This window comes from Aedes aegypti, chromosome 3, assembly GCF_002204515.2.
Source record: "Aedes aegypti strain LVP_AGWG chromosome 3, AaegL5.0 Primary Assembly, whole genome shotgun sequence".
Taxonomy (NCBI): Eukaryota; Metazoa; Arthropoda; class Insecta; order Diptera; family Culicidae; genus Aedes; species Aedes aegypti.
Window position 1 is genome coordinate 119,561,544 of NC_035109.1, and position 24,099 is coordinate 119,585,642.

Genomic DNA, 24,099 nt, shown 5'->3' on the forward strand with positions numbered 1-24,099 from the left:
TATATTTTTAATAAACGTTAATTCAATACAAGATATAATATTAAAATTTGAATCAAAATTGGTTTATACAGTTGTTTGTAACTTCTTGAATGAGTTTTGAATGAGAAGAAAAAAAATGGTTACGCCCTTTTGAAAGTGTAGCCATTGAAACACTAATTTTAACTAGATTAGTTAGGCATTCTTATACCTTTGAGCATATTCAAATGTTTTCAATGGCACATTGTACTTATATGCCACCAAAGTATTTCACAATCAACTGATTTTCCATGGGCTCAAGTGTTTTAGGGTATTACGGAGCTAATTTCATCATGTAACCAAATTAGTTCTTGTAGCACAATATTCTGGCTAGTTTTGTGAACCCATGTTCTGACGATTCAGATTATATAACATGCGATTGATTGTATAGCAGTGTGTGTAATGAAATAAAATTAGCAACGTAGAAAGCAGCGATACAAATGGAAGATATGCATGAACTTGGATTCGCTTTGTAGCCGCGGACTTTAACCACTCGGCTAAGGAAGGCCATAGAAATATTTTATGAATAATAATAAAGACACGAAAATTGCTCCGCAATGCCTTAGAGCGCTTGAGCCTATGAATAAATGATCAATTGTGAAATACTTTGGCGACATGTAAGTGTAATGTGTCATTGAAAACATTTACACATGCTTAACGGAATGCCTGCTCAAAAGAATGCCTAATTAATCTATTGGAAATTAGTGTTTTCAATGGTTACACTTGCAAAAGGACGTAACTCCAAATTTCGTCTATCTTCTAATTCAAAATTCCTCCTAGAAGTTACAAATTAGTATATAAACCAACTTTCATTCAAATTTTAATATTATATCTTTTCTGATAATCACGCACGGCCAATGAAAACTCGTTAAAATATCTCAGATTTCCTTTGAATTAGTGGACTTACACATTCAAAAGGGCGTAACTTCAAAACGGGCCCTACGATTTTTTTAAAATTTTGCCCAGACATGCAGCTTAGCTATAGAAATCGACTGGTGAGCACAGATTTGATGGAGATTTTTTTCTGATAATAACGGTCAGGGGAGCACCGTGATCTAAATAAATAACACCTTGACATAAAAAACTATAGAAGTACATATTGCATTTGCTACTGCGATAGAGCTGTTTTTCTTTAGGAGGGGGGGGGTATTATACCTGTTAACCCTACTGATTCTATCTCCTTAATTTTTCTTCGTTCATATCTCGGCTTTATTATAACGCTGCCTTTGCTTTGCGCGCCACACTACACATGGAAGCACAGTTTGCTGCTGCTCCGCATTCTCAGCATAGACAGACAAAATTTGCCCCGTCCACTAGCGTTACAGGCGAACGAAACGTAAAGAGAGAAAGTGGCCACCTGAACAGGAAAGCGCACAGTTTTGCATCTCTCGTTTGGGCTGCTGAGATGCGAGCCAATCGGAAAGTGACAAGCAAATGACGTCAAATTTTCACTAGCACCCCTATTTATAAATATGCTTGAAATCAACGTTCTCTTTTAAAACAGTTATTGAACTATTTGGACAGGTATGTGTGATTCAGTAAGTGAACGACATGAACCTTTGATGCCTTGTCTTTCGATTGAGGTGCTAATCAAGGAATTTTGTTAAACCAGCAAAAAGTTATAAACGTTTAAAATATTTCATGCCAACGTAACGCTCTTGGTTTTGAAATTCCAATTTCACTCCTGTATAGAGAAGAAAGACGTAGTTCTACGTCAAAACGAAGTGTGCCGGTGAAAAAAAAACAAACGCATCAGTAGGGTAACGGTCGTATTTTGGACCCCCTAAGGAAGTGATTTTAGTTTTTTGTTCCAATTAATTAATTGCACAGTCAAAGAACATGCCAAAATGTAGAGAAAAACTTCCTTTACAAGATAAAAATGCACAAACGGTCATGTAGGATCCAGAAAACGTCGAAAATAATTGAATTGTGATGTACTGCTTTTCGTTATTTTGGACACACCAATACATTTTGGACCCTCAAAGTATATATTTTGGACCCCCGGTGTTTTTTTATCGTTTGGCGACAAAGTCCACGACACTGGTTGTATCATATGCTTGCCCATAGTCTAATCAATCGATTGACAATGGAAAACCGAAGAAATTCTACGCTGTTAGACCAGAAATTTGAAAAAAGTTTTTGTTTACATTTGACAAATTTCTGACGGCTTTAATTTCTGTGTGTAACGTGTTGTAACGGTTGTATGGATGAACCGATGAAATTTAATTAATTTCAGATAATACAAACACATTTTCTATGTACAAACGGTTGATGCAAGTACGGAATAGTCCTATCTTTCCATATGGCATGCGAATTGAGTTGGTCTTTCGAATTAAACTTGGAAATTTGCAAGAAAATGGACCAGGGGGTCCAAATTATATAGGGGTCCAAAATATATTGGTTACCCTAGTGTTGGATCCGTTGAATCTGTTGCATGCTCCTTGTGGGCGAGCGATGGAATCTGGATCCATTGTGTCCGGTTTGCGTTTCGCGGAAGAAAAAACGAAGTGTGCCGGTGAAAGAAAAACAAACGCATCAGTAATGTTGGAACAGTTGAATATGATGCATGCTCCTTGTGGGCGAGCGACGTTATTCGGATCCATTGTTGCGTTGCGCGGAAGAAAAAACGAAATGCGTCGGAGTAAAACAAAAAAACGCGTCAGTAGAGTTTGATACGTTGAACCTGTTGTATGCTCCTGTCGAGCGAGCAACGAAATCAGTATCGTGTCTGGTTTGGATAGTGCGGTCATTCGTGTATATGCTCACGTATTCATTTCGAATTATATATTTATCGTTTACCAAAACGAAACCTTTCCCATATCCAAACTCCCAGTGTTTTCTTGTGGAAGTGCAGAGGACTCCTCGGCTTTTGTAAAGCAAGTAACACGTCAACATTTCCCTCCCATTCCCAAATTGACCTGCATTCGGACGCAGCCGGCGTCGGTATTGTTTATTAAAATAATGAGAGCACCTTACACATTGAGGATGCTACTGATCCCGAGTAGTGTCTGTTGGTTCCCTGTGTAAGTACAGCTGTTCTTGCAATAACGGAGTAGCAACTGTGGGCGGTCAATCATGCTCATGCTCATGCTTGCTCAATTGAACTAGCAGAGTCAAGGGATTTAATAGCATGAAGATTGAGCCATCGCATGCCTACCTTTGGTGCTCAAACTTAGTGGTCCCATATTACGGGTTTCCCGGTGGGCATTCCAGTGCACCAAAAGGAGCAGAATAACCATTCATTCATTCTTTTGGCAAAATAAATCCAAACATAAAAAAATTGTAAAGAATTGGAAACACTTCATTTGGGTTTGGTTCATCCGAGTAATTTCATAGAATTGTTCAGATTGGCCACCTTCCGGGACTCCAGGAACCGGTTCTGTATGGACCATACTGGACCGAATTTTTCAGGGGATGTGCGCCGGTAATTGGTTCCTTATTACAGAAAAAAATTATACCAAAATATCCATCAACCGAATAATACCGATGTGAATTACATATACAAAACTGCGATGAAGACTCACTTTTCGGATGTTCCGGATTTCCGTAACCGGGTATGAATAACTATCTGATTTGAAAATCTCTATTCACAGTCCACGTGAATACCTATTGAACAATGTGAGGACGGTTCAGATTACTTGTTTAGTTATGAAACTACAAGTTGTCCCAGTCCCTTTAGAGGGACTTTTTTCAGATATAGCAGGTTCCCAGTGGCCAAAGTGACCAAATCCGGATCTCCGAAAGGGTTTCTAAAACTAGACATGTGTGCATTTCATTTAAGCTCAAAAAACTAAATTCGATCACTACACTGATTTTTGCGAGCTGTTTGAATTTTCGGGTCGAAAACGACCCTAACTCACAATTTGTAACTTTTTGTTGGGGACCAAGGAAGGTTAACATTGTCGAAATCTCCAGCCTTGATTAGATAAGATACTGATTAGTTTCTATCTGATAGTTACGAAGATTTTGATGGATTTACTGTACGCTGTTGCACGGCCGTCAACGAAACAGGCTTGTTAATTTCCTACGAACTCGTTTACTAAAAGTGATAGACGACGAAAGATGATCTTGGGTAACACTTTATAGGCCGCATTTCAAATCAAGATCGTTCGGATGTTTTCACAATACATTTTGATGCCTTTCTTGGATAAGGAGCATTAGGACAGTTCAAATTACAACTACAACTACAATGCGGCATTTAAGTCAAACGTTGATTGAAAATAACACAAAACAGGTTGTTATTCCTGTAATATAAGAATTTTCCTAGAAATATAACAATTCTCCCAACCATCTTTCCGTTCACAATTTTGTCTATTCCTGATTTATATTCTATCTCTTGTTCGTTAGACATGGTTTTAACTTCAGTCTTTTCACTGTGGTTTTTCAAAGCTTCGAATCTACAGTACAGTAAATCGGCTTAATATTTATTAAATTAAGAAATGGAAACCTTTGCCAACTAACTAATGGTTTGAGAGTGTATTATTTTATGGAATTTTTACTATATTTGACACATTGAAGTGATTTCTCAAATGGTATACAGTTTGTAAGTAAAAAGTAATGAAGATGGGTAAAAATGTCATGCTTTTATCTCTAGTCGGCGAATTTTTCTCACAAGACATGACAATTTTCTTTATACGCATCTGCTTCCATTAACGCACTTCAATTTTCCAGTATATATCCGGTAGGTGGTACGAAATTCTACGATACGATCAGTATTTCGAAAAAGATTGTGACTGTGGTTACGCCACATATACTATCAAACGGCTAAACACTCTCAAGGTGGAAAATTGCTGCGAACGATTGCCCAACACCAGCATCCATTGCTCCATAGGAAAAGCAGTTGTTAGCTTTCCGAACGCTGTCCCTCTGGAAGCCAAACTAAATGTAACGTTTGGAGGCCGTAAGTAACATTCAAATGTTTTTACTATAATACACTAAATAAATATCTTATTGTTACAGCACCAAACAATTCCAACTATTGGATCATGGATACGGACTACGACAACTATGCCATCATCTACTCGTGCAAGAATCTATCGGACAACAAATCAGCTGAAGCCGCATGGGTGCTGTCCAAGCAGCGAACCATCAAAGCAGATGTTCGCTCCAAAGTCGATCAGCTTGTAGATCAATATCTGGTTCGGGCTGATATGCGAGTGACGGAGCAAAGCCAATCAATGTAAGTGCTGATTCAATACCAACTTTGTCCTTCTATGCTTTCATCTATTTTTGCATTCGATAAGAAAACTTGTTTTAGGGAAGACTGGGGAGACTTGATCTACTTCTTTAAAAGTAATTGTAACTCCTCTGAAATCCTCTGAATTACATATACTTAATGCAGGCTTTCGTGGACATTGCTTCATTTTCGAGCGAAAAAATTGGTTTTGAAAATTTGCAAAATGATCATAGCTATTTTCCTCTTGATATTCGATATTGATAAGTTATAAAGAATTCCCAAAATAATTCCAACATTTTTTTGTAAAATTTGGTTCTAGTCAATGCAATACAATACAATCAAGATCTCCTCTCAAAATATATGGGTTGTTACATTTTTTGAATTTTCTGCTCTAAAATTGTCTATCCTACAGGCAATAGTTGTCTTTCGTGGAAGTATTGCACAAATAACTCGGAATAAGACTGTTTCGGATTTTGAGAAAAGGTTGTATCAAATCAATCCAGTGTTCCCTATTAGAATTTCTTCTATTTGCCCACTTTTGGATTTTATCTTTCTCATTCGTTCATATGTCTTGCTTCTATCCGTCAGATGCAAATACGAAGAGATGCCGGCCAAAAACTAGTCTTAATTGATCCGCAAAACTTTGCATCGTAGTAGAAAGTTCCTACCGCAACTCATCATCATCAGAAGCCCTGTCAGCATCACCGCCACTACCCTAAAGCACAGTGAACAGAACAGAATTTCCCGAGAAAAACATCCAATCCTGCAGGCGATTTTCTTCAACCAAAGTTGGAGGTGATTATTTCCAGGGACCAAAGACTGCACAAGATGCACCCGACATGGCCAAACCGGAAGCCGGTGTGGAACAGAAAACAGGAACTCATCCGCTTCAATTTGCCATGTCGGACAAAAACGGAACCGCAAAACTTTCGATCAAATTTCATTTAATCTGCACGAGAGGAAGAAACCCCGGTTTTACAACACAGCTAATGAATGGAAGGCACTAGAAATGGAGAGTTGTTGAAATTTGCAATTTCGGGGCGCAAAGTTTTGTTCGATGACAGAGCTTTTAGATGTAGTTTTTCTTATATTATTTCAGTTTATTTAGGTTAATTATACTGAACGATAACAAATCGATGTTGTTTGAAAATTTTGCTTTGATAATAAGAATTCGATAGGTTTTTGTTAAAAGATTAACAAACTGATTAACATGATCTGGTGAAATAAACATTTGTTTGCATAATAAAATGTTAAAATTTCTTTTACTTGCAAAGATAAGAAGTCGTAAACGAATGCAAACACGTGCTAAATACAGTTCTCACGAAATATTTTGGCACAATGCGATATCGGGTTAATCGTAGAACTGACATATATTCCCCATCTCTGACAACCATAGCAGTGCTCCACAAAGAAAGCAAACATCAGAATTTTTGTTTGTCTCTGAAGTATATGATAAGCGGCTCCTGACTCATCTAGATACTTAGCTGCAACTTGTGTCCCAGTTGAAGAACGATGTCAGTTTTTGATTGTAGTTGATAAGGAACGGACCGTTTGGTATATTCTAGCTCTTGCGGTACCGAAAAAAGTGTAAACCAACATGCGTTCGTTATTAGTTTTCCTTGCAACTTTTACTGTTTTTCTGAGTAAAACTTTAAGCATAAATGTGCAAGGGCCGTGTCGTGATCTACCGGTGGAGAATCAGTTCAACATTACTCAGGTTAGTTTATTGGTTTAAAAAGATTGTTAACAAACCATGTTCAAGTATCGTTTTGTTTCAAATTCCGAACAGACTAATATTCCGAACACTCGGTTTTGTATGGCAATTTTGTTGGAATGTTTCGCTGAAATATGTCATTGAACTACGAGGAAATGGCAGTGAATTCAAATTAAATTTACAATTTTCGAATCTATTTTATATTTTGGGAGTAGTGATGATTATCTAGATCATGGTTAGTAATAATATCTCAGATCAATTTATTTGCGAAATTATTTATTTGAATACGTTTCATTCAATCCAAAATGTCATTCCATTATTTAACGTAAAAGTAATACTAAACGAGTTCAAATAAACACTTTCATCGGCACACTCAACACCTAATAGGTAGACTTTGCAAATTAATTAAAAATTTCTACAAATATCAGATAATTTAAGCCTATTAAAAGCATTTGAAGTCATTGTTGGCCATGAATATGAGTCGGTATTTTTTATGTATCATATATAAAAAATATCAAAGAAGGACTGTGTTAATCTATAAAGAAGGCTCCAAAATTTGAACAGAGGCTTCCAGAAATAAATTATTTCATAATCTAAACATCTAAACAGATAACACTGAATCAACAATTACACGCCACCAAGCTCTATTCATGACCGCATTTCACCATCCTCGGTTCTGCTCCACGCTCGCCAACTCGATCCGCCAAACTAGCTCGTTGTGCTCCTCGCCTTCTTGTACCAACCGTATCCGATGCGAACACCATCTTTGCTGGGTTGCTGTCCGGCATTCTTGCAACATGCCCTGCCCATCGCACCCTTGCAACTTTGGTCACCTTCTGGATATTGGGTTCGACGTAGAGTTGGGTGAACTCGTAATCATCCTTCGCCGCCACAATACCGTTTCCCTGCAAACCGCCAAAAATCGTTCTAAGCACCCGACGTTCGAACCCTCCAATTGCTTGAAGGTAATACTCGAGCACCGTCCACGTTTCATGCCCGTTGAGGACTACCAGTCTTATAATCGTTTTGTACATGGTACATTTGGTGCGGGGTGAATCTTTTTTGATAGTCGCTTCTTATGGAGGTCATAGTAGGCCCAACTTCCACTGATGATGTGCCTGCGTATTTCACGTTTTAAGGTGACACGGGAGACCGTGTTATTTTCCCTATCTTTCGTCTCACTCTAGCAATAATCATGAAAACTGTGTGGAAGCAAATCTCGAGTTTTAGTGAACCGATGAAGCTGAAAATGTATTGGGTTGTGCACTACATATATAGAATCATAGTGATACATTTTCGCATCGATATACGGAGTGGTTCTTGGGATTTGCTTCTTGAAATGGATACGGTGATTATGATGACGTCCCGTGCGGCCTTAACACACCACAAGCGTGAAGATGCTGGTGATGACGGAGGGCGTGTCTGGGTTAATTTTCTGATAATAATCTGATATCTATCGCAAGTACTACCGCGCTAATGCTATATGTTAAACAGCGCGAGTACCTGCTGAGTGCCGGCGACACCGTAAAGTGAAAAATCGCTGGTAGTGAAAAATCTGCCACTGGACCAGCTAGCCAGCAAGATTTCCGCTCTGCGAGTCTCCGCGGAGTACAAGCTCACCAGGATCGGCATCAAGGTGATGGTGTACATGAAGCCGGAATACGACAGGGTGTGTTCCATCCTGAAGGAATTGAAGGTGGAATTCTTCACCCACGACATCCCTGGTGATAAACCCTTCAAAGCCGTCATCAGGGGCATGGCCGTCTCTGACCCGAAGAAGACTCAAGCGGATTTTCAAAATCACTATAACATTCATTCCACCTTCGGCAGGAAAACCCTCCACCCTGGACTTTTTCCTGGCCAAGGTCCAACTATCCAAGCCTGTTGCGCTCAACGACTTCAGCTCTGACCATCAACCGGTGGTGGTTGAAATCAACATGAACGTGGCCTCTATCCTACTTGCGTAAGGACTACCACCACGTCAACCACGTCGGCCGATCTGAATAGGTAGATTGCGTCCAAAATGGGTTCAATCCGCAACGATAGTTTCGGACGTGTTATTTAGAACCTTGATGACCGATCCAAGCCATTCTGAAAGGTAGCCAAAGTCCTTAAATCCCACCCAAAACCTGTTCCATCTCTCAAGGTCTGTGATTCGCTTCTGATCACTCCGCTCCAGAGTTGCTCGCTGTCAACGCTTAAAATTTGCTGATTTGTACAGGCCGACAGCGATACAATTCGGACCAATCTTCTTCTTCTTCTTTTTGGCGTTACGTCCCGACTGGGACAAAGCCTGCTTATCAGATTAGTGTTCTTATGAGCACTTCCACAGTTATTAACTGATAGCTTTCTTTGCCGAATGACCATTTTTGCATGTGTATATCGTATGGCAGGTACGAAGATACTCTATGCCCTGGGAATCGAGAAAAGATTTTTACGACCAATCTACATCATATCAATATCATGCCCAGACAACCAGAAATCGCATGAAAGTTCACGTTACAACTCGTTTATTCATACTAATTACATCAAACTCGCTAAACACCGTGGATAAACTCGTCAGATTGATGAGTTTCCTCGCACAGAACACTTCTTTTCTGAGTTCATTTGTACATTTTGTTTCGTCCCGTACACACGTACAAAGTAAGTCGGATCAATCCGTAGCAGCTGTCAAATCATCATTTGTTATCATAAATTAAGTCGCATAATATTGCAGGTTAGTTCGGTAGAATATTTGTACACTCGCATTGTATGTTATTATTCATCACATAATATATGCACGCATATCGCCTCCACTTTGGTACGTAGAAGGCCGTTTCGCAACATCTTATAAGTGAAATTTTGCACATATAGAGCCTCCAGGTGATTTCGTTATACGTACATTTTGGTTGTCTGGGTGCTGTCTACTCCATCACAAGTGCATTGATGGCGATAGACTATGGATATCACTGATGGATTAAGTTTAGCCTCAAATTAAGCAGTTTAAATGGCAATTTATCAGTACGATATTTTTGACAGTGTTGCAGATACGGTGAAACTATTTGTTGGTCACTGAAAAACAGTAATAGCATGGATAATTACCACGTGATCACTCATTCCGCAGTGATTATGATCTAGAGTGCGATGTCGCATCACTGCTGTTGGTTGTCAAATCAAAATGATATTGATAGCTGGCAAGTGATAGTGATAGTTTTAGACCATCAGCCATCAGCTGATATGATTGATATTAAACAACTCTGCTCCGCTCAAAAAAGCCAATGCGATCGGTGATCACATTGCCTTACCCCATCTGCTTGGATCGCAAATCTACAGTTCGATGGAAGACCAGGTTGCGCAATGCGTCCACGCTATAGATACCTCTCCTTGTAGATCACCTCTGAACAACTCTGCTCAGCGCTGAAGCAAGCCAAAAAAAATGAAGGCCACCGGGTTTGATGAGATCTTGTAACACGCTAGCCTGCGCGTTTCGGGTTTTAAAGTAAGGTGGCTTACGCGCCACTCCTTTCGGAGACCACCTACCAGTTTTGGGCTTGCCCGGCCTTAGAGACCCCCAGGGAATGGGTCTAATTACTCCCGATCGAAGATAGCTACGAGTCGGCTGACGTCCAACTTTGGGAAGAACAATTAAAGGGAAGGAAAGGATTTGGGGTTTTGTGAAACATACGAACGAAACGACAACGCAAAACTAACTCGCTAGGTTCTCATCACTGGCCGACCTGACCAATCATCGAACTAGCACGAGGAAAAATAGGGAGCATCAATGGTTGTTTCGGGGAACCGCCCCAGTAAAATAAAAATAAATAAAATAAAAAAAACTACGACCGAATTAACATGCAAAATCTTTACGTAGACATTTATTGGGGACTATTCACTATTCGACTCTCAACAACATAAACTTTCTATAAATTTCGCCTGCATTTATTCTCCCCTCTTTACTCATTAACATATACACAACATAACATTAATGTTCATCTTCTCAATTTATTCTCTCTCTTCGCTCTTCATACTACTCTAGCCTAGGCCTACTCTTTGCTTTCCCTTCTATCTATTTCTACCTTCGTCGTCATGTGGGTTGAGTGCTTACGTGCAGATGTTCATTTGTGGGGTGTGCGTGTGTGCGTGCTCATGGTGACTACCGGCGCAAGCGCGGGATCTAAGGGTAGCCACGTGAATTTCTGGTATAGCCACGCTACCGACTCATAGGCTACGGTAGCGGGTCAAAACTGAGCCATGCGCATGGACTTATCTTCTAATCATGCATGATTTTCGTACTCACGGTTTGCAAACTCTTGGAGGGTCTTACGGGTACCGCAGACGGCCGTTCATTCGTCAGTGAACGCGCCGCTGGGCGAACTAGCGTCGATGGGTGCTGGTGATGACGCTCTCCGACTCTCTCGCTCTCCGGTTGTGGGCTTATGCGACGGGGACGGCCGACGCGACGCCGGCGGTGAACTCCTCTTCACGTTTGACGCAATTCGTTGGTGAATGCTGGGTGCCTGCTACCTTTCGCCTGGGGCGCGAATAACGTGCGCAAGCCCCCTTCCGGTTTCCGTATCCCCGGGAAAAACCTCGTAGCTGACGGTGGGGTCAGAAGCGATCTTGACGGGTAGTGTGATGTGTTCGGTTCCGCAGGAAGCCACAAACCTAATTAAGAGCACGTGGTGTCGTTCAACGACACGATTAACAAACAACATAATTCGCACATAAATTAAGCACACGGTTACCTGATCTCGAAGACACTCGCACGTAATTTCTGCTAACTAAATGCACTCAATCTCAACGGATCAATTCTAGCTACTCGACTGATCTACACGGGAAAGACTTATTAAATGTAACATAAAGACACCACATGTTTATTAACTACCTTCAAAGACACATCACGGCGCGAAACTTAACTGTGGTCACTCCTGCCTCTTCCACTAGCCAGAACGAAGTGATCGATCAAGGTCGGGTTATCCTCAGATATGTCGCGAGATGCATATCCTCTTCGCTATCAAATCTGAAATATTTCCCGAAAGAAATACCCGAGATTTATTCGTTCCCATGTTCGCGAAACATTCAAGGTCAGGGGGAGGGGGTTGTTCTTCACCGCAAGGCTTTCGTCAAAACGGCTCGTCTCTATCTCCGAACTAAAGAGAGGCGAACCATTCGGGAAAGTTCAATATCCCTTGAATGCATTTCTTGGGGGTCAATGCTCAGAAGCACACGCGCAAATTTGGCTAGAGCGCTATCGCTGTTGCTTTTTGGGCGGCACATAACATGTGCGAATTGGCTTCAGACGGAACTCATTTACCATGTGGTTTGGAGGATGCTACTCGTGAACTTAGAAGAATGTTCATGCAGGGAGTGAATTGGTTAACCTTAGACTGGTTCAATATATTTAATGTTTAAAGGGACAAATGTTTGAAGCATACGAAAAACATTGAACTAAGCATAAATTAACTCTATGGTCGTTACAATCTTCAACCTCAGGCTAGACAATCGTCACCGTCAAATGGAAAAATCAGAGGGGGTTATGTACAAGACACGACCGCATGACGTTAACTAGGCCAAGTGAGAAACTTTAAAGTAGATGGAGTACCGTGTACCTTTCAATAGGGTCCTAAAGCCCTGTCCCAATTTTAGTGCCAAACGCTTAAGTTTAGGCTAAAAACACATGTTTACTCAATTTTCTAATGTTTTCCGTTGGTTTAAGCCCAAAAAACATTTTTTTAGATTTTGTCACATCCTTTGGCTTAAACTCAAATTTTGGGTGTATTTTGTTTTCCGTGTCCCTTACGAAATGTCAGATAGGAACAACCCCAGTGGTCGAACTAAAACCCCTGTGGTGTTTTTGTCGACTAAGCGAACGTCAAACATGATCAAAAGTGTCAAGGTTCATTTATGGACCAAATTTTTAAATTAAAGTTTAAACATGATATAGCCATTATTTGAGCGGGAAAAATTGCTAAAGTAGTTACAGTAACATGCTTTTTCGTGTTATTAAATAAAAACAAGATTTCATTAAAAATTTTAGGACCCAATTCCGCTCCTAAATGCTTATCTTTGACAGATACGCGTATTTCGACTACCACTTGCAGTCTTCTTCAGTGTCAGTTACTCTGTGGATACGAGTAACTGACATTGAAGAAGACTGCAAGTGGTAGTCGAAATACGCGTATCTGTCAAAGATAAGCATTTAGGAGCGGAATTAAAAGGTACACGGTACTCCATCTACTTTAAAGTTTCTCTATTTGAGATTCTGCTCAGAGGATTCGAACATTCATTAAAGAGTACGCCAAGTGATTTTTTGCATTTGAATTTTAGTCGATTTTCATAGTTGCAGCCTTCTTTTAGTTCAAACTCTAACATAATATCGTGACGGTCCCAACATTTTAGATTTTTAATTGACACGCAGTATATTGCCGTAAGATGTAGTTGACATCAAAAGAAGAATGAGCGAATAAGCTGAAAATGGTCTGCTTTTATAGTGCGCTTCCCAACTCAAAAGAATCGTGGCAGACAATATGAACGAGTTTGGTTGCGTAAGAAAGGGGTCGACATTTTCCCAATTTTCGACAGTCTATCGTCAAAAATCAAAAGTTTTCTCCATTTGAATAAAATGTTGTATAAATTTCCGACCGATTGGTGGGAAAATATTGAAAATCTACCGATAAATGGCTGAGTCATTACCATTCAAAATGTTACTAAAAGAAACATCGTCATCGCCGCTCAATCAGTGCGGATGACGATTTGCCGTAGGCTCGGCGTCATGACGAATAAATACGATTCCTTCGTTACGGGCGAATCTTCGTTCGGGAGCACTGAGTCGACTAAAAATGTGAATCTTGTCTTCGACAGATTAAGAGCATTATTGGAAAAAATAAAACAAAATAACAAAACAGGACTGAATTTGAACAAACGATCACTCAATCGTCAACTCCACGCGCTTACCAACAGAGCTATTATAGAATCATGAGGAGAGTGAGTTCATTTGCCAATATAAGCAATTATGTGATGGCATTCGTTGGTTGGTGCGAAGCAAGCGAATATACAGTAAACGCCTCCTTCTTGTGTGTTAGGGTAGCAAGCGGAATGAAGAAAAATTTGCTCGTTGACGATTTTGGATTGAAGTTAGTCGTGCATTCATTCGGCGATGACGAGACGACGACCTGCCAGAGTTATTGTACTGGATGACGATGTCTTTTATTTATTTCGTCATCGAACTGTAACGAATCTGACGATTGCCGGTTCTGTTCAACCTTATCCACAAACATTTTCACATCAAAGTTTACGAGCTTCTGAGCGCCATCTTCCACAGATGCTTGGAATTGCACTACTTTCTAAGCTCCTGGAATATTGCCAAGATCATAACGATCCGCAAACCCGAAAAGGAACCAACTCTACCATCGAGCAATAGGCTTATCAGCCTGCTCTCAGCACTGAGCAAACTGTTTGAAAAGCTCATCTCCAACCGACTCGTTAAGTTTGTCGGTGAACTTCTGGCGGAACAGTTTGGGTTTAGGAAGGGGCATTCTACAACTCACCAACTTGTGAGGGTGATGAACACCATCAGAAGTAACAAAGCTGTATCCAAGTCCACAGCCATGGCTTTGTTAGGCGTCGAAAAGGCTTTTGACAATGTATGGCATGACGGACATGTATATAAGCTTTGTTAATTTAACTTTCCAGCTCACCTAATCAAAATTATTCGATGCTACCTTCAGCAAAGATCCTTCAGGGTAGCGTTGAATGGCTGCTTGTCTAACGCGTTCCCAATACCACACAGCAAAAAAATCTTAAATTTACATGGCACGTAAACTTTCATGATTGTCATGTGAATCGAATTATCATTTGATATTAAACGATAAATAATGTAAACCGCCTCATTGCATTCAGGAATGCTTGCAAACTTGAGTGAAACTGAAACATTTCATGATCTTGCATCCAACATTCGCCAATGTTGCATGCTTTCTTGCACCTTGAAAGTGAAATTGAAAACAAGATCGCTCAGTTTACATGATTCAACGTTGAATATTCTGCCAAAAAAAAGCACATGGATGGATCGGCGGCGTGTCATTCCATGTGCATTATTTATGATTGAATTTTCAGCGGGAATTTCATGTAAATCGAGCCGTTTTGCAAGCAACATTCTTTGAGAGAAGGCGTTTTGCGTTCAATATTAAGGAATTTGGTAACAATATTGTATATAATAGATGTGTTTATAGGTTTTATCATTGAATAATACATGAGAGATGGCTTTACATGATTGAAACTAAAATAACGTTACGTGTAAATCTAAGATTTTTTTGGTGTGTACAAACAAATAATATCTCCTGCAATATTTTACGCAGCTCCGGTCTGGGAATCATGTGCACAAACCCACAAAAATAGACTACAGGTTGCACAGAATCGTGCGCTTAGAATGATCCTTGAAAGCTCTTATAGCACAAGGATCACAGACTTGCATGAGAAGGCATGGCCAAAAATTAGTCACAAAATCAGACAAATTAAAGAAAAGTTCGTTCAAAAATGTATCCACTCTGAATATGCTGTGGTAAACAATCTGTATATAGTGTAGGTTTGGTTTAAGTTGTATATACAGTCATCTCTCCCTAACTCGATTCTGAAGGGACCATTGAGTTAGGGAGGTATCGAGTTAAAGAACACAAAACCAGTGCAACTGTGCCAAGGGACCATCAAGTTAGCCATGAAAACCAACTTTTACTATGGTTCTCTAACTCGCTATCGAGATAGGGAATATCGAGTAAGCGAGAGTTAACTGTATTAGTATTAAGTAGTTCCTTTAAAATTGCATCAAACCCACAAATGTGGTGAACATATGCATTGAACCATTTCACAAAAATTGAAATGTCTAGGATTCAACAAGTCACCCCCTAGTCCTAATTGCAGTGGACCACTGCACGAGTTCACTAATTTGACGTTTGAGCTGTGCCGAATTCACTCATTTTCATGGCCACATAAATAACACTGCACCGCTCAAACGTCAAATAATGAACCCGTGCATCGGTCCATACTAAATCAAACTACCAGACAAATTTTCATCCAATTTGCCTCAAGTCGAATTTGTGTTTTTTTTTTTTGGCTAATTTTTACATTCGAAAATATCTAGCGAGAATTTGGAAAAACAAAAATCAAAATAAATACCTCTAGATGAAGGTATTACCAATGATTTACAACTTTTGAGAACACTGTATGCCGTTTGGAGATGGTTTTTACCTGAGACGAGACTCGCGAAGACGGTCTTCTTTTTCTGTGATTGCTGAGTTTTTTTCTTATTCCACTTTGTGTTTATACCAATTATGCGCAAGTCGTTCAATTCCTCACATGAACCTATCAGCAAAAAATGATTGAGTTTGCATCACATCGAATCATAAATAGCCGTTTGAGTGAAATTTCATGCCAGCAAACGTAGCAGACATTAGAAATAATTAATCTTCTGCTTAGATTTATCAGCAACTTTGGAAAAAACTGCTCTACTGACTGAGGTTTTCAACAACAATTTACTTTGAACACAATACTTTTCACTTTTTTAGCCATAAAAACGGTGGGCTGCATTTGACGTTTCGTGAGAGGGGAATCTGGGCTGCATATGAAGTTGATATTTTTCCTCTTCGCGAGTCTCTCTCAGGTTTTGAGTCAAAACTTTTGACCTAATAAAATTGATTACTGTCCATTAAAGTACATGTACATCATACATTTCTCTACAGTTTTTGTTTTACGGTCATCATTGAATAAGCAAAGCTTTTATGTTCTATTTTGTAGCATGTCAGCCATTTGGCAGTACAGGTATGTTTCGTTTTTATCAACACGATCGGCGGAACCGTGACAAAAATGGAATAATTTTCTAAGACAAAATATTTTACAAATATGAAATGGTAATTGCAGTTTCGTCAGGATAATACACATATTCATCATATAAATGCACAGTATTGATGTTTAGGAGCTGTGAGGAGCATTTAGATTATTCATTCTTATAGGTTCATAATGAAAGTTGATTGCAGAGTCCTATTAATCAATATGATTTTGTAATAAATCATTAATAGTTTTGGTTTACTTGGTTAGAATCAATAAATGTAATATAGAATATTAAAACGATAATCACATAAATGTTCTTTACATCACAAGGTTCGTCATGTTTGTAAAAATAATTACAAGGAAGTGGGGAAAGCTGATCCTTTTTTTAAGAAAGATTAAACAAGAAAATTTTTTTTTCTACTGTTCATCTTCATCCTTTTGCTTCTTCTTCTTTATGGCATTACATCCCAACTGAGAAAGAGCCTTCTTCTCAGCTAGATGTTCTTATAAACGCTTCCGCTGTTATCTACTGAGAGCTTTTTGCCAAGGTACATTTTTTGAATTTTTGGGCAACATCCGACTGATGATTAAATGTAAAGTTATGATGCGAAAGTTTTGAAAATTGAAATGAATATTTATGGTTTCCTGCGCTTTGAATTGACAAATTTAACAGTAAAATAAATGCGTTGATCTTCTTCTAGAGTAATTACTACCAATTTCGACAAGGATGCACTAATCGCCCATCTAGAACAGCCCCACCATCGACTTTAAGCTTTACGTTAGATCACAAATAGACTGGCAATAAACAAACCTTAAGTTCGTTGAGTAAAACAGTATTAAATACTAGTGGTCCCGTCAAGCTTTGTTTTGCCATCAAGTAGGCTCCTGCGAAATGGCATGCAATCTCCCATACAAAACGACAGATTAGTCTCCAGGTGTTTGTCCAGTTATTCTAGATGATTTTCTAAATCGTTTTTTTTTCACTCAAACACTTGACCAATGCAACAGTAAAATAATCACGTAAGTCTATCAGGCCGTTCTTAAGGCATTTCATGACTTACAAACACCATTCAATTTATATTTATATAGAAGTTCATCAAAAACACACAAGTGTACAAACTCTAGAACCAGCATCACCAAATAAAAACTTTTTGTTAAGAAACTCTTTTGTAAAGTTTTCTGAATAAGCGTATGGCTGTTGGTATAAGAATCCTTATTTAACTTTTAGTCTCCATGTGGGGAAGGGGTTCATGTCTGCTCAAAGCTCAACATTCCAGCAGATTTAGAATGACAACAAAATCTTCTACAGATTGCTTAGTGTTGCTGGACCTCTTCCCCTACCCCTTGGAAAAGGATCTAATCAATGGCTGTTTGCTATATTTGTGCAATGCTATCGAGTTTGAGAGATAAAAGATAACGTCCAAAATATGACAAGGTCGACAATCTTTTCGAAAATAAAATAAACTCGATCATGTCTCTTGTTGTTGCCCAAATATTCTTGAGTTTATTCCCAAGTGCATCCCTTATCAAAAATAACTGAACATATATGGGATCGTCCATTAATCATGTAAGCGGTTATGGGGGGAGCCAGGGGGATTTGAGATATCTTATGTGCCATACAAATTATTTTTTATTTTCATACAAAATATCATACCATAGGGGAAGGGGGTATATATGTGTATCAAATATACATAGAAAACTCTTTTATGCCATGTTATATAAGAAAAAAGAAAGGTCTCTCTTAAATACGTATTCAACTAATCACAAATTCCAGTTGTTGTTAGGACGTGGCCAGAGCAACTTTTTATTATTGATGGATGGGTTAATCTGCCAACAAACCAAGCTAAGTTTGAAAACTACAATTGATTAGTACATAAGAAGGAGTCAAACCTTATTGAATCGTATATGACTTGACACCTACCATGTATCGTAGATGCTCAATATTGACATAATGTCGAAAATTCAACTCTGAGGCTATCAAAAAGCATTTCAATTGCTTCAAAATAAGTATTTAGTTTATATTCTAAACATTTTGAAAATAAAAAAAAAACTATTTTTTTTGTGTTGATAAAAACGGAATAATTTGTTGACGAAATCGGAACGTGACAAAATCGGAGCGTGACAAAATCAGAACGTGATAAAAACGGAACATACCTGTAGCTCTAAATGCCGTGAATTGAGGAATGTCATATTTCCGACGATTTTTTACAATTTATTTGTAATTCGGATACGAAAATGATGTACTACAATAATGTTCAGAAAAGGCAAATAAATGATACTACGGTGTTATGATTAGGCATGAGATAAAGAATTTCGTAGAACAAAAACTGTAGAGAGATGTATGTTTTACAGGTACTTTAACGAACAAATATCAATTTTATTAGGTCAAAACCATCTTCAATCGGCATATAGTGTTCTCAAATGTTGTAAAGCACTAATGAAACGATCACCTAGTGGTATTTATTTTAATTTTCCTTTTTGCCAAATTCTCGTTAGAATTTTTTGAATATAGCCAAAATAGCCATAAAAATAGAATATAGCCAAAAAACACAAATTTGACTTGAGGCACCTCCTAATCTTCTCCAAATTGAATGAAAATTTGTCTGTTAGTTTGTTTTAGTATTGCAATTAGGAATAGGGGTTTGGTTGAATCCCAGATACTTCGACTTTTGTGAAATGGTCTAAATATGCATACAAGTTTATTTGTCTAAAATCATATACAATATTACCAAAGAACTTCCTCTGAAGATGAAAAGTATATTTTCCTGTATCACTTGAAATTCTAACATGTAAATCACTAACGAAACTTCGAAATAAAGATTATTTAAAGAAAAACAAAAGTCACTACCGATCGCTCAATGTAGCGAAAGCATCGTTACAAAGCAGCGGTAGCAGTAGTGGGTTGACTCATTCCCCTCAAGAGTTATCTAGAATCAATATTAAATGAAGTTATTCAGAAAATTTTCAGTTATATTAGACATTATTTTGCTGAGTTATTTTGAAAAAAATTACCATCATGGCTGATCCACAGCACTCTCCGTGGCCGCTGAAGGCGGTGGCCAAAAATGAGTTCAGCTTCAATACCATCCTTATCAGCAGCTTTATAGTTCTTGAGCTGATGAATGACATCCCGAACCTACCTCAAAGTGAGAGCTGGTTGGATTCCATCGTCCGCAGTACTGTCGTTGTCCCGACCTTCACTGCCTACGCTCTCAGCGCCACCCAAGTGTTCGGCGAAGTACTGCTTCCACCTTTCGATCATTTCACGTTCGTCCATCAATATGCTCCCAACCTTATCCCTGCACATCTTGACTCGCGGTACGAAGCCATTGCGGGATGCGTTGAGCTTCTGATAGAAAATCCACGTTCCTTGAGACCGACACAGCTATTCCATCTCCTCGCACTCTGTCTCCTTCAGGTCAAGTTTTTCTCCCGAAAGAGGAAGGTTTGCTGTTGCCGTTTCCGTCTTTAACGTTCCACGTTCTGCCGGGCCCCTTGCTGCAGCATAACCGCCCGCGCTGTATTCTTCTCCTCCAAAATCTGCCTATATTCCTCTTCTAACCAATCGATCCGTTGACTCAGTCCCACGTACCCGACGTTGCCCTCAGCTGCATCATTGATGGCTGCTTTCACTGTCGTGGCTTGGGCAGCTATCATACTCGCGTTCGAGCTGCGCGTAAAAAGCGTCTTTGTAATCATCAGTTCTTCCGGAGTGAGGGCTGTGCACGTTTATTATGGTGTTGAAGTTGAAGAACCGGCCAATGAGCCTCAACTTGCACATTCTCTCATTGATCGTCCACCACCCGATCACGCGCCTCTGCATATCACCCATCACTATAAAAGCTGTTCGCAGCTCGTGTGTGTTGCCGCAGTTCTGGAAGATGGTATGGTTACCTCTAAACGTTCGCACCATCGATCCCTTCCAACACACTTCCTGCAACGCTACGATGCCGCAGTCCTTTAGCACGTGGGCAAGTATGCATGTGCTCCCGATGAAGTTGAGAGATTTACAGTTCCACATACCGAGCTTCCAATCGCTAGTCCCTTTACGTCGCTTTGGTCTTCGCCGATTGTCCCGGTTCGTATTCTCTCGTTGATTACTCTTTGCTTGATGTTTTCACGGCTGGCTTGCGGTGCCTGACACCAACCTCCTAGATTTCCGGAGAACAATTCCCCCTAAATGTTCGGAAGACCATAGTGCGCAGTTTAGCTTAGAGTCCTTCTCTGGCACTCGTACGATGATCAGCCGCTCCTGTCAGACGATGTTGTGAGCCGCTCCTAACATGGAGTACATTTTCTCCAGGTTTGCAGAAGCAAACCCCCCTTTTCCCTGACAGCAGGTTGGTTATCCGATCTTCTCTAACCTTGCTCGTACACCGGCCAGTACAAAGGACCGCACAGAAGGGTCTATTTTATTCCTCCAGGTACGCGAGGTACCAATGATACGCCTGTGTATTTACCAAACACAATTCTTAAAAGAATTAAGTCATTTTTTTTCTTTTAGCGATCGTTACTTGCATAATCGTGAATCAATGATTTAGCTTTTAAAAGGAGTAGAGTAAAGTGGGGCAAAAGTTCGAGTGGGGTAAGAGTTTCTTTTTAAGATTTCTAGCTCAATTCAAAACAAATCATATAAATGTCATGGTGGTTCGAATGCTATTCAAGTAAGAGACTTTCAATCCAAATATCATAAAAATCGATTGAGATTTGGAAAAGTTATGGCTATTTGTAATTTTTCGACGTGAATATTGTAATTTTTGGTCAAACTTTCGTTGCATGGAACCAATTGAAGATATAATCTTTTACAATATTTTATGTAAAAGCGTTTCTAGGCCTATCATAAGGTGGCATTGAGGTGTATTAGTTTTTGCATAAATGCTTGAAAACAATTTTTGGCCCATAGTGGGGCAAAAGTTCGAATCAGCGGGGCAAAAGTTCGACCCATGTATAAAATCAAGGAAAAATTTGCAAATTGCTTAAAATCCACAGATTATCTTCAAATTTAGTTGAATTTGCCAGATCGTGTGAAAACTGCCCCCAAAATTTTACATTTCCGCTTAGTTTTGCGAAAAACTGCTATTGTTGGGTATTTTTTTTTTTTTTTTTTTTTTTTTTTAACCACTGCTTCCATTATTTAGGAATATTGTGGTATAACCCATATTTTATTTGGTGCTCATCAAATATCCTTTCACAATTGAGATGTGATAGACATTGGTTGATGTGTCACACTGTCCCAACTGGGCACAACTCGTTTTATAAAGTCTATTACCCTATTAGGACTACCTTGCCAAATTTCCAAGGGCTCTAATAACCCTTTTCCAAATGCTAACATTCTTTGATCAAGCAATGCTCCGCAGTTGCAGAGTAAATGCTCAGCAGTTTCGTTTTCAGCTTGACAAAAACGACACTCAGAGGATTGTATTTTACCTATCTTTTTAAGATGATACCTACTTGGGCAGTGACCGGTCATCAGGCCAGTTATTACCCTAAGATTTCTTTTATTAAGATTCAGTATAGCCCGGGCTTTAGCTAGACTGGGTTTTATGAATCTTTTCGCTTGCTTGGATGTATCCGTGGCGTTCCAATTGGATTCTACCATGGACATTTCCCAATTTTTCAGTTTCATCCTGAGAGTGCACTCAGGAATACCACAGAACGGTTCAGGGCCGACAAAGCTCGAAGCTGCACCCTGTCTTGCTAGATTGTCGGCGATTTCATTCCCCTCAATTCCACAATGGCCGGGCACCCAGTACAATGTAACTTCGTTCCTACTGGCCAATTGCTTCAAAGAAAGAATGCATTCCCACACTAACTTTGTTGGGTATATTACAATTAACCCAGTTTTGGGCAATTTTTTGATGACAATTTAGTGTCTATTTTTCGTCAAACTTAAGTTTACGGTTGGTGTAAAGCATGTCTGTCATAAAAGGATCGATATTTTGTTCGAATAAGACAATCAATTTTGAAACTGTTATAACTAAAAATGGGTAAATATTTTGACACAAGTTTGTTCAGCAAAATTAAAGCCAATGTTTTGAAGGTTCACCACTGTATGGTATTTATTTTGTTTTAACTGCTATTGTTTTCCTGGAAACTTTGATTATACCACTAAGGTCGAACTTTTGCCCCACCTTACTCTATGTTGAAATAGCACTTTCTTTTTTTTATTATTGAATAAAAATTGTTCTTGATAAAATTAATTTTGTCATGTGATTGGAAACAATTTTTGTGCTTATGAAACTATAAACTTCGACATACTTTTCAGTACATGGGAACCTGGTACGAGATCAAGCGATACGAAAATGAATTCCAACCGAACGGGGATTGTGTGACCGCACAGTATACACTCAATACAACTAATATGGAAGTGACCGTTGAAAACACTATGAAGAAACTTCCGGACCAGAAGCCATCGGTGGCACGAGGTCGAGCGGTTCTCGCCAATCCCACCAGTGCTGAAGCCAAACTGTTGGTTCGATTCGAAAGCACTCCGGAAACCGTGCCGAGCTCCATCTACTGGGTGCTGAAAACTGACTATCAGAAGTACGCTGTCGTTTGGTCCTGCCATGCGGCTGGAGAAAATTCAACCGGTATGTGACCCTCGTATACGTTAGTCAATAAATATCATTGTACTAAAATGATTTGATTTTTTCAGAATCAGCATGGATTCTTTCGCGGAGTCCCGTGATGGAACAGGCGTCGGAACTTGTCGTGGAAAATCTTATCAAACAACACCTGAAGCCGGAATCTTTCCGGAACACTAAACAGGGTGACGAATTTTGCAGCGGGGCTACGGCGGCTAAAATATCTAGCGTATTGTTGTTCTTGTTTGTGCTCCTTATTTGCAAAAAATATTAAGATTCGTTTGGGCAATAATAGGTGTGTAAATAAAACTATTTCTTCTTGTACGTATACTTCTTGTACTTCTATATCTCGGCATTCTGTCTCAACAGGAACTAAACCTTCTGAGCTTAGTGTTTTATGAACAGATATTAATCTTCATCCAACCAACATACTTTTTACATACTAAAAACACATATATATATGGATTTTGTTAAAATTTTCAGAACATCCCAAAATAAATGAGTTTCATCCGAAGAATTTGGGAGTAAGACCCCGAAGAATGGGGAATATGGTTTTTATAGTCGGATTATCTTGGATGATTGAACCAAAGTAGGATTCATGGTTATGATTAATGGATACACTTTAATTTTGCGGTTGATAGATTGAAATTTTCAATTTCAAAATACTGTTTGTCATTTGTTTCTCAAACAAATTCCATTTTAAATCATTTTTATGAAACTTATCATTTATCATGAGTGATATATATCATTATCTGGTGTAGCCCGTTTGTTTCAAGCCTAATTAGTACCTTTTAATCATTAGCCAATGAATA

At 39.1% G+C, this 24,099-nt stretch overlaps 2 protein-coding genes across 2 annotated transcripts in view; both read left to right on the forward strand.

Moving 5' to 3' along the window:
- LOC5572154 (apolipoprotein D) overlaps window positions 1-6,439 on the forward strand; it is a 35,266-nt gene extending 28,827 nt beyond the window's left edge. Inside the window, exons 5-7 of the mRNA XM_001660178.2 lie at window positions 4,687-4,915; window positions 4,975-5,194; window positions 5,780-6,439. Coding sequence (XP_001660228.2) covers window positions 4,687-4,915; window positions 4,975-5,194; window positions 5,780-5,813 — 483 coding nt within the window. The 3' untranslated portion in view covers window positions 5,814-6,439. The remainder of the gene's footprint in view (window positions 1-4,686; window positions 4,916-4,974; window positions 5,195-5,779) is intronic.
- Window positions 6,440-6,686: 247 nt separating this feature from the next.
- Window positions 6,687-23,615, forward strand: LOC5572156 (lazarillo protein). Its single transcript, XM_001660176.2, has 3 exons — window positions 6,687-6,908; window positions 22,969-23,293; window positions 23,359-23,615. The coding sequence occupies exons 1-3, from the start codon at window positions 6,789-6,791 to the stop codon at window positions 23,559-23,561; spliced, it is 648 nt and encodes a 215-aa protein (XP_001660226.2). The 5' UTR covers window positions 6,687-6,788; the 3' UTR covers window positions 23,562-23,615.
- The last annotated feature ends 484 nt before the right edge of the window (window positions 23,616-24,099 follow it).